Consider the following 12,353-nt stretch of genomic DNA (forward strand, 5'->3'; position numbering starts at 1 on the left):
GATTTGTATATATATCATCAGTTTATTTATAATTATAACAACGGATATATCTCTACAACGTGAGTTAGACTATGTAAAAGGGATAAATCTCCTGCACGTAAGTGCTTGTTTGGCAAAAGGGGCTTTCACATTACCCATTGGAAAAATGCGTGCTATGATGAGGTAAATATGTGGTTATGTAGGATCAGGTGGAGATAATTGATCTGTTAAAATATTAATTCAAAAAACATGTATCATGCCTACTAGCATACTCACCCTATTATGAGTTTCTCCCTTCCATCACGCATACCCTTAGTGATGATAGAAACCAAGGCTTCAATTTTGTCGGGTCAACAGGTCGAACTCGTTAACCATAATCCAACATTTCATACTAATTTGTGTCATGTCGAACACACTTAAAACTGTGTCTTGTTTAGGTTCACCCATGCGTACTAAGATATAGTACTCTTTGTGTTTTTGTTGAAATACATATATACTTCCAACTCATTATCAAACATACACACGAATTTGTTGGTTAACTTGTTTTTTGTTTATGTTTCATGTTATACATTGAGAATGAGGGATATGAGTCGTCTATTCAATTGTGGGCTGATTGTGGGCTAAAAGGGCTGCTGCTGATTGGTCTTGAGTTGGGCTTAGCACTTATCATCTCTGAATGGGTTCGTCGGGTCTTGTATATACAAAGAAAGAGAAACGTTATAATAGAGCAGCATCATCTTCTCTGTATTCCAGTCTCTTACTCTTAGCAATTAATGGTTACGGTTCCTTTCTTCTTTCTGAACAAATTTTGTATTAAGTTCATGGTCTTCATTAGACTAGTATGATGTTAGCCTTTCTTTGAATCGTTAGATGCTGTTCTTTGGGTTGCTATTTTGTAATTATTCGATTAGATCAATGCTTGTTTCCTTGTATTTGGTTTTGTAAAACTCAAAGAATTGAAATTATTATGGTTTTGTGACAGTTTTGCTTATAGTTTAGAGTATGAAATTGTATGTTTAAAATGTCTATATATAAAATTGACAATACTAATCAAATCAAATGATCTAACTTAAAAGTTAACGTGTTACTAGAAGACGCGAATTGAATATATGATTTTGGTTCAAAGTTGCGATCAAGGCTAGATAACTGGATTTCAATTTGGGCCCTAGGGGCCTGCAAAAAAATTCAAAGAGGCCTAATTCTATTTCGTCTACTACACTGGTGGGCTGGAATTGAGAGGGTGCCTAGCACTCCACTTAAAAAAAACGGTTTCTGACTGACCCGAAACCAGACCCAGTCATATGACCCACAGTTATGGACCAGGTTTTGGTTCCTCACAAAAATTGTACACATAGATGGTCAAAACCCGACCATGAAACCAGTTCCTACTCGGTTACGGTTCCTGAAAAACCTGATTTGCCCACCTCTACCTCCTCGGTAGAGGTGACAATTCTAATTGATCTAAAACTGAATATTTGCATAGTTGAAATTGGTTTGTAAAGAATATTGACCATAGGTTATGGATCTTCACAAACGAACCTATTAATTTCAACATGTTAACAAGGGTAGTGCTAATAAGGTTAATTGCAATAGGTTAACCTGTGTATAACTGAACTGAACCGTTTACATATGTTAGATTTTCCGCTCAAAAGCATGTTTTGACCGTTTGATCAATAGTCTGTTACGGTTAGTAACCAATATTTCCAAAACCAATTAAACCATATTTGCACAATTGCACCTCTACCCATTGCTATATACATCATCTCGCCCCTTATATTAGGATAAGCCATATATTTATTGTTCTATTAGTTAGTAGATTTATAAGTGATTTTTTATTTGTTTTTGGTTTACACAATGATTTTTTTTCTTATACATGGTTTATTATACATGTTTGGGTTTAATCGAAAATTGTTATCAAATTTATTGCATTATTAAGTCAATAAGTGTGAATGATTTAATATCGTCAAGTAGATAAGTATGAGTTGGTTTTACTTGACCCGTCTTGTTTTAACTCAACCAATTTGTGCCATCGCTTATAAAAACTTTTGGATTCATCACTGATCCATGTAAAGATAACATGATTCAAAGCCTCAAATAAATTAGTATAAATTGATTGTATTTTATATTGGTTTCTTTCACAATCAACTAATCATGAAACCAAAAGTAATATTTATCAAGTTATAAACTCTTATGTTTATCAAGTCATTTAACATAATCAAAGTTATGTATTACTTGAAAAAAAGTGAACAGATATTTCAAATATAAGTGAGGTGTTACAATAATTTGTGACTTTGTGCATATAATGAAAATTTTCAAGATTCTATATGTAAAATTGAAAAGTGACATAATTTTCAAGATTTGTGCCCACAATAGGACCCAATCAAATTTAATTTATGACAATAACTTAAAAGTGGATTGTTTTCATGGAAGTTACATGACAAAACCAAAGCCTAATTGCCAAGAAATTTCCAAGATTCTTTGAAACAAGACTCCCAGTCCCACCCTCCAGCCACAAATCAATTCACAAATATGAATTGAACAAAAACCTTTCTTTATATGCAAACTAATATTGGTTTTGGAAATTAAATTATTAGTTTAGGAATTGTTAAACCAAGTTTAATCATATGTGACATGTTTTTAAGCAATAACATTTAAATTGTTCATTTTATGTTTAATAGTTATGTGCTTAATTAAATAGAAGTTTGAATATAGAATATTATTGTGTTTGAAAGGTATATTATTCACAAAGGGGTTAATATCATAAAATAACAGTTAGTGATGTTGATGTGAATATCTATTTACCTAATGATTAATATTGCAATAAACAGTTCAAATTATGTTTTTTTTTTCTCTTAATCTATTTGTGTTATTTATCATTTGTTTGAACTTATGTACCAACTTTTCAATACATTGTTTTGTTTGTATTGGTTGTTTGCATGTTCATCATCTTTCATTGCCATTTATAGTTAACATGTTACATCTTAATGTGACAATATTACCATATTAGAAAATTTATCATAACTTAAATTATCGTACGGCAACATGATAAAACACAACGCTATGTGGTATACAAGGGAAATGGTCACGCGTGACGGGTCGCGCCTAGGCCAGATCACCCAACTCACAAAGGAAATGGCCCAATGTTTTATATTTGTTTTTCTTTTCTTTTCTGATTTAGGAGAGCAAGTGGTCACAAAGGTGAAGGGTGGAGAAAAAAATGCGGTGACATTGATGCGATAAAGGTACAGAATGGTGAAAAATGGAATATAACACAAAGCCTAAACATGAATGTAAAACATTAGTATTTTTGTATTTGTAACAGTTTCACACAAAATAGAGTAATAATCCTATTACAAAAACAACAATGTTTTGTTAAGTACAAGATACAATTAACTGAGATCAGTCACCTTTGCCACTCCATTTTATTAGAGAGGAAGGGGCACTCATAGGCAGTACTCATGCATCAACCAATCAAACACAATTATTTCATTTATACCTTTAAGTACTCACAAACCATAAAATAACTAGAAACACATACCCACAAGTACCCTAAAACTTTTTTTGTTTAAGTTTAAAAATAAATAAACAATTAAATGTAATTAAAATTAAAATTTCATTGAAAATTAACGAGTGTTTAATTTTTCAAAAACCTCCAATGCGTTTGCCATATGGTAAACCTTTGTCACAAATTGTAATTTGGTAAACTACCCACATAGTTAGGGGTGGGTTTGTCATATGATAAACAACCCATAAACCTTACCCGCACTAGTGCCCCTTCCCCTCTATATTTCAACTTTTGTAATAAAAAGTGGTGTTCATCATCTCAAGCCATATATAAAGAGGACAATAGATAACCTTTCCGAATCAACTTGAAAGAGAGCATAAATATAGTTTAAAGGTTTAGTTAAATTATAGGGGGAGGCAAAAATGAGAAGTGTAAGAAGGATTTTGTGACCATACAAAAAACTATTTAAAAATAAATTAAAAAAAATAATAAAAAAATCATAACTCAAAATATAAATAAAAAACGAAAAAAAATTAAAAACTAAACTGTTTTCGCCATCATTCCCTTTCAAAAAAAATTTTAATACAACAAAATAACAAAAATGACAAAAAGACACAATGCCGAGATCAAAGACACAATGGCGAAAATGAACAAAAGACACAATTTAACTAAAAAAAGACACAATAGATCGCAAAATATAACACAATACCGAACAAAAATAGCACAACGTTGAGTAATATAACACAATATGAAGAAAAAAAAGACACAATGTTAAGGAAAAAAGACGCAATCAATGACGAAAATAAACAAAAAAACAAAACGATAAACAAAACATTTTTGTGTTTTTATTTTTTTCGTTTTTTTATTAAATTTGAGTTATGAATTTTTATTTTTATTTTTTAATTTTTATGGGTTTTTTTGTGTGGCCACAAAATTTTCTTATCCTTTTTATGTTTATTTCTCTTTGTAGAATAACTTGACCCTCATAAATATATACTAGCAAACTATTCCTAACAGAGTTAATGAAAATAAAAATAAAGGTCAAGGGACTTAAATGTAAACATTCAATAAAAGAAGGTCCAAATTGTCAAGCAAAATATGACCGACTACGATTCTACGAACACGCGTCTTTAACTCACAAACCTTTCATACGTTCACTCGCTATTAACTTATTAACAAAAATACAAATATTATAAAAATATATATATTAAATCGGCTCATGTGACATGTGATTGTTGACTTACATTGTACAATTACTTATTCAACAAAAAAATATATTTTATATGACTTTAATACACTTCTTAAAACTTCTTCGACGCTTCATTTGTCAAATTTAGAAACAAACAAAGTCATTTGATGATAATTCAACATTTATAGTATAAAAGTATTGTTTAAAATATCAAAATAAACGTTAGAATAAAAATAAATAAAAGTGAAAATAAAGAAGTTTGATTACCATTTTAAGATTAGAATGATAGTTTATTCAGTATGGATCGAGATATATTATTTTTTCTAGAATTAGACAGGTTTTTTTTTTTTTTTTGGTAATATATTTTTTTTAGACATAGCTAATCTCATACCTTTATTTATTTATTTATTTTTGTCTATTTGGCTAACTGGTGTTCAATCATTTTTCCCATATTGGAATGTTATTTTATGCTCTTTACGTTCATATTTGAGTATTTCACATGCAATTTTCAGTCCAATCCTTAATTTCCAATTCTCTATTATAAATTCTAAAAATTTATTAGGACTTATCAATTTTTGGAGGTTTATGACGAAATTTATATGAAACTTATAAAATTTGATGACATATGCTACATATATAAAATAAAAGTAGAATTTTCAATGAGTTGTACGATTGTTCGAGTTTTTCTTACATTGTTTTCCTAACTTTTTAAAGCCACATGTCTAATATAAACTGTAATTTACTTGATCTCATAAGTTAGCAAGTTAATAACATGATACTGTGAGTTTTTTAGTGCGTTGGTGTTGTTGTTGTTTGTATTGATTTTTATTAAGTCCAACTAACGAATTAGCTACTGACGGGCCAATCTTTTAACGTATTTGTTTTTAACGGTTCGCGACTAACTGAATCCTAATATCGTTACTTGCAGGTTGGCCGAAAGACGCTTTTCGCCCGGAAAGTCACATTTTTTGCCACAAAACTAAACCTGAACAACATCACCACCAACCAACCACCACCAGTTGAGCACCGCCTATCTGACGATGGTTCTAGAGTTCCGGGGACCTCTATAATTGAATGTTTTTACTATAAAAAGGTTCCTAAATGTCCGATCTAAAGTTACAAGTATGTTAACGACGAAAATGTTAAGTAGTCAAGAAAAAAATGTGAGTTTTCCAGCCAAAAACATATTTTCGGTGACATGAAACTAACGACGTTAGAATTCTGTTAGTCTTGGACCGTTAAGAACAAATATGATAAAAGGTATGATTGTTATCAGCCAATTTGTTAGTTAGAACAAACATTAACCAAACTATAGTAGTTGAGATTAATAAAAAATAATACACATTTTTATAATTATTATTGGTAAAAAAATGTGTCTGGTCATTAATACACATGATCATGACTTGATAATATAAAAGAAGAAAAATAAATAAATCAATATCAATGAGTAAACATCATTTAATTATTATTTCTATTATTATTATTATTAATATCATTAGTTTATATTATTATTATTATTATTACGAAAATAATGGTTTAATTGTACACAAATAAACATAATAGAATTTTCTCTATAAAAAGTCACAAGGCCGTGTCTCTCATGCTATTTATTATTTTTTGAAAGCTTCTTCCCTTTGAAGTTCATCATTTTTCCTTTCAAACCAACAAAACACAATGGGAAGGAAGCTTGATGCTCTTCTAGGCCGGAAGTTCAAGGCCACTAAATTCAAAGCCACCGTTAATCTAGCCGTCACCCGCCTCACCATCCTCAAAAACAAACGCCAGGCTCGCCTCGCCTTGGTCCGGGCAGATACCATTCAACTCCTCAAACTAGATCACCACGAACAATCCCTCATCCGGGTACCACTCCCTCATTCTAACTCTTAACTAATGTGTAGCGGATGATTACAATAAACTCAGTATATTATGTCTAAGGGGTGTGCAGGGTCCTGTTTAGTCGTTTTGGACTATAACTGAACCAATAACAAAAACTTAGTTTTTTAAGTTGTAAAAACCATTTGTTTTTCGGTTTTGCCATTTGAGTTTGAACCTTTTGGGCCTTTTTTTTTAACCCAAAATCGTTATTTTTGGTCCAAGTTATTTTGTTAATTAATAACTAATGTTTTATTAAACATTTTGGTTAAAATCTTTGAGTTACATATTTATTGAATTCTTATAAATAACTTAAAGTACAAAATTAAATATATACATGCAGTTTGGTTTTTATAACATGCAAACCATAAATAAACTATAAGTTTTGCTTTGTGATTTTTTCGATTTCATGCACCCCTTTAATTCTGTTTGATATAATATCTAATATATGGTGTGAGACAGGTTGATCAAGTGAACCAGTAACAATATCTTCAGTTTTTAAAGTTATAATAAACCGTTTGTTTTTCGATTTTGTCATTTGAGTTTGAACCTTTTGGGCCTAATTTTATTTACCCAAAGTCGTTATTTTGGGCCCAAGTTATTTTGTTAATTAATAACTGATATGTTTTATTAAACATTTTGGCTAAAATCTTTAAGTTACATGAGTTACATATTTATCGAATTCTTATAAATCACTTAAAGTACAAAAATTATACATTGGGTTCGGTTTTTATAACATGTAAAACCATAATTAACCCATAAGTTTCGGTTTGTGGTTTTTTCAGTTTCATACGGCTTTAATTTTGTTTGATATAATATTTAATATATGGTGTGTGACAGGTTGATCATGTGATAAAGGATCAGAACATGTTGGATGTATATGTAATGGTGGATGGTTACTGTCATCTGCTTATGCAAATGGCCAATCTTATAGAAAAACAAAGGTGTTTACTCTTTATGTCATTTTAGCATTTTTATTTATAAAAATTAGGTTTATTGGATTTTAATAATCAAAACTTTGGCCAATTGGCCGATATTAATCCCAACTTAAACAATTCCCTAGAATAATCCCAACTTTCACTCTGTTGGCATCCACTGAGCCTTTTGTTAACAGGAACTAACCCAGTTAATTTTAGAAAAAAATATGTCATTTCTACAAATTGAGGGGGACAAACAAAAAATATAAATTAACTTACAAACTCAATGACACAAGCGCACCACAACCGCGATTGCCGCCACCGACACCGCGACCCTCGACACCGCCACCATCATGACCACCACCGTCGACACCGCTAGTACCACTGCAACCTCCGCCACTGCCTACACCCCCACCACCGGTGGCGGAGGCCGCAGTGGTGGTGGTGACGGTGTCGACGGGTGGTTGTGGTGGTGGTGGTGGCGGTGTCGAGGGTCGCGGTGTCGGTGGCGGCAACCGCGGTGGTGGTGGTGGTGCCCGTGTCATTGAGTTTTTAAGTTAATTTATATTTTTCGTTTGTCCCCCTCAATTTGTAGAAATGACATATTTTATCCTAAAACTAACTGGGTTAGTTCCTGATAACAAAAAGCTCAGTGGAGGCCAATAGAGTGAAAGTTGGGATTATTCTAAGGAATTTCTTAAGTTGCGATTAATATCAGCCAATAGGCCAAAGTTTGGATTATTAAATTCCAATAAACCTAAAAATTATTATGATTTTTTTCATATGTAATTTAACATTTTTGGACATACAATATAGGGATTGTCCGGATGAACTAAGAGAAGCGGTATCAAGCTTGCTATTTGCGGCTCCGAGATGTGGGGAATTACCGGAGCTTCAAGAGATCCATGCGATTCTAACCGCTCGTTACGGGAAAGAATTTGCCAATGGTGCTATTGAGTTAAGGAATAATTGTGGAGTTAATTTAAGGGTAAGAAAAATAACATGACATTGATCAATTTGTGTGTTTTTATTTTTAAAAGTTTGGAATTGTGATTTAAATATATGTTTCAATGGTGTTAGATGATACAAAAATTGTCATCGAAACAGTCGGGTTTGGAGGCCCGAATGAAGATGCTACAAGAAATCGCTACTGAAAACGACATAGTTTTGAAATTTGAAGATTCGGCTCCAGTTATTAAAGAGGTAATATTATCACATTGGATCAAAATTACCGAATTTGAATCTCGATTGTCTTATTAATTGTTTGTGGTTGTAGGTAGAGGGTGAATCGTCAAATGGTGGGATCGAGAAGAGCTCGAGTGATTTGGGTGATGATTTGGATGAAGTTTTGAGTTTTACGGAGTCAGTAAAAGGAAAAAAGAAATACAAGGATGTTGAAGATGCTGCACTGGCTGCTTTTGAGTCAGCAGCCTCTGCAGTAGTCGCTGCCAAAGCGGCAGTGGAGCTTTCTCGGTCAAGATCTTTCGGTTCTGACAGTTCAGGTAGTTGTAGTTCTAATTCTCGAGTAAGAAAGGTGCTCGATTCCAATCCTAACGGTTCAAAACTCGGAATGAAATATGAGGAAAACCGTGAGATTGAATCTGAGTATGAAGATGAACATAAACATGAACATGAACATGAACACAAGGGGTATACACCATCGGAGAACACTATAGGTTTCGATGGAAGTGACAATGAGATTGAGAAAGAACCTATTGATTTAACAATGAGACCGATTTCTGTGAGGAATATAGTGGTGTATGGGCAATAAATAGTGTGAATTTGTGATTGTGTTCTAAGTTTGGTATTTGCTGTTATAGTAGTCGTGTATATGGTGTATTTATTAAATTTGTTTGTTATGTTCATTGATTTTGATAATTATATGGGTTTGTTATTCAGATTTTGTATAAAGGAAAACAATATTTGGTTGAGTTTCGTATTACATGATTATACTTCTATTTTGCTTTTTGTAACGTATGTTATACGACACAATTTTTTATTTATACGAGACAAATATATGTCTGTAAAATAAAATATTCATAGCCAAAAGTTAGTGTCGTTGGAACCAAAACAGAGAATCAACCGCGCTATAAATTCATTGATCATGCTAGTTAAACTATTCTAAATGCTCGGATAATGACTAAAAACGGAATTTTATGATTCTACCATATAGAAGTTTTGAACTCTAAACATTAATAATAAATATTAAATAATATAAAAGATAAAACAAATTAACAATTTAACATCACCACAAATATCCCATCCTATAAATATCTAATTTACAAATTAGATTTGGAGGCTAACATCTTGCAAATGTCATGTTTCTTTCACTTAGTCTTCCTTTCACATCCAACTTAATTTTCATTTTCGAAGTTATAAAGTAAACCCGCAGCCTACGTCTCATCATTTTGATGTACAAATCAATCGATAACATTCGACCCGACTAAACCAGATTTTTGTCAAATTTGTACAGTTTGTTGTACACTGGTTCGTCTATTTTAGGGTTCCCGATCCAATTAACTCGTCTCTCGATTTCATAACATGGTCATAAACTTAAAAGAAATGAAGTATTTTATAGCTATTTTAATATTGAGTAACGTTTAAGTATAATACCATATGAAAAGCATTTCATTTTGTAGGTAAAACAATAAATTATGCCCAGTAATTATATTTATTAACTTTTTTTAACGGCTACACACACCTATCTACTTCTATTCCTAAACTACTCCAATAGAAAATGTACTCATATACGTCAAGTTTTGAACACCAGTCTTCATTCCCAAAGGCAAGAACCTTTACCACCCTGCTAGTATAATAATTTAATCACTTATCAATAGCTTTAAAAATATATTATTTAAATGGGTTTGTTTTATATTTTTCTTCTTTGATATATAAAATCCATAACAGAAATAGTTATTTTAGAAATAAAATACAAAAATGGCCCCAACAACAAAACAATCTTTCAATACATATAGTTTTTGGGCTTTGGACCATCACCTATGTCCGATTCATGAAAACAAATGTCCTTTAATGTCTTCCATTAATCTTCCTAAGTGAGTATTAGTTTCCTAGAAAACCAACATGTTACGGGCATTCTACATACACCATTTGGTGGAGTCGAAGGTCATTAACCGAAGATTCGTATTATCTTTCGGGGTCGGATTAGCAACCAGATCAGATAATATTGAATGAAATGAAGTTGCACAATAAAATTTTACAATACCACCAAGAGACCCAAATACAAGTCTATTTAGCGTTTATAAAATGAAGAAAAAAGAGATCTAATGACCTAGCATCTAGCATTAATGGTATATGGGTGAGCAATTTGAAACCCCCCTGATCACAAGGTTTGAATGAAGAGGTAAGTCCGGCGAGCAATGTTCTCCACTCTCCATGAAATACATGATCTTAATGGAACCTCACTTGAACCAAAGAAGGTGTTTAAGCAGATTAATCAAGGATGATATACTGATTATCATTAACCTAAGAGATTGGAAAAAAAAATCTCCTAATGAATCCGCATCCTGATACAATCATCATTGCCTTTAATGAACCTGAAGTTGTCTACCAAGGTTGATAAATTCGATAAGTCTGCATATTCTTCGTAGTGTCGGTGTTTCTTCTTCCACCTTCACTTAATCAGACTGGATAAAATAGAGGTCGTTTAAACTCTTTACATAATTAGACGATTCTTATATGATTAGAGATGATGATAAAGGTTTGGAAACACATCTTTTAAAGAGAATCTGCCAAACTAATAATTCATTTTGTGTTATCACCCAATCCTAACTTTTTATTGAAAAATTTGGTGAAAGAAATTCACATCATCAAAACTTTTCTATTGATCTTGGAAATGGATAGTCACATACTCGAGATCACTTTCTTTGCCATTCGACCGAGAGCAAAGAGTCTAATGTTATGTATAGAGCTGATGTACTTTACACTAAAGTGTGTTCTTTTTTTCATTTAGGATCCTACATCATTATTTTTCTAGCAATCCATATTAAACGTCAACCAAAAACAATCAAAATGATCTGAGTGTGACAAATCCGCCTCCCAATATAATCTTCGTTGTCTTTTATGAACCTAATGTTGTCCACCAAGGATGATAGACCCTATAAGTTCGCATGTTCTTCATCATTAGAACTTTTTTTCTTCCAGGTCCATTAAAACAATTTAGATAAAATAAAGTCCATTTTGAAACTCTTTGTATAATCAGATGATTTTTATTTGATTCAACATCAAAAATGTCTGAAAACATATATCTTTTAAAGCGAATCTACCAAACTAAGCATCCTTTCAACATTCTCCACTATCACTCGTTCCTACCTTCTTTTTAAACAGGTTGGTGAGAGAAATTCTATCTTATCCAAAACTTTATCGATCTTGAAACTATAGCAACCACGAATCAAGAATTGCTTTCTTTACCATTTGACCAAGAGTATAGTGGCAAACATTATGAATAGACTTAACATTTACACCATAGCGAGTTCTAATCCTTTACCATCCTCCACCTTCATTTCACTAGCACGAATAAATTAAACGGTCTAAGGTCATTAACAGTAACCCCAAACCACACGAATAACTGTTTTTCGTAACATTATCCCATGTAACTAGGGCTGTTCAAAAAGCCCGCGGCTCGTTCGAAACTCGCTCGAAAATAGCTCGGCTCGAAAAAGCTTGATTCTAAATGAGCTCGGCTCGATTTCTAAACGAGCAGAGCTCGAGCCAAGGTCAGCTCGGCTCGACTCATCAGCTTGGCTCGTTCAGATTAAACTCTAATTTTTAATATCTATATATAATAATAGCATACCAAGAAATAAATATATAAAATTTATACACATATTATGCCGATCATATCTAAAACCTTATGAATAATAACTAAAATAAA

General features: G+C 32.1%; 1 protein-coding gene across 1 annotated transcript; it reads left to right on the plus strand.

The window, feature by feature from the left end:
* Positions 1-6,274: 6,274 nt before the first annotated feature.
* Positions 6,275-9,266, plus strand: LOC143564847 (vacuolar protein sorting-associated protein IST1-like). The gene is made up of 5 exons (XM_077051994.1): positions 6,275-6,533; positions 7,386-7,489; positions 8,279-8,450; positions 8,543-8,665; positions 8,739-9,266. The coding sequence occupies exons 1-5, from the start codon at positions 6,348-6,350 to the stop codon at positions 9,231-9,233; spliced, it is 1,080 nt and encodes a 359-aa protein (XP_076908109.1). The 5' UTR covers positions 6,275-6,347; the 3' UTR covers positions 9,234-9,266.
* Positions 9,267-12,353: the final 3,087 nt, after the last annotated feature.

This window comes from Bidens hawaiensis, unplaced genomic scaffold, assembly GCF_021521415.1.
Source record: "Bidens hawaiensis isolate Kalapana, Puna unplaced genomic scaffold, B.hawaiensis_p1.1 tig00022167_1, whole genome shotgun sequence".
Classification (NCBI taxonomy): Eukaryota; Viridiplantae; Streptophyta; class Magnoliopsida; order Asterales; family Asteraceae; genus Bidens; species Bidens hawaiensis.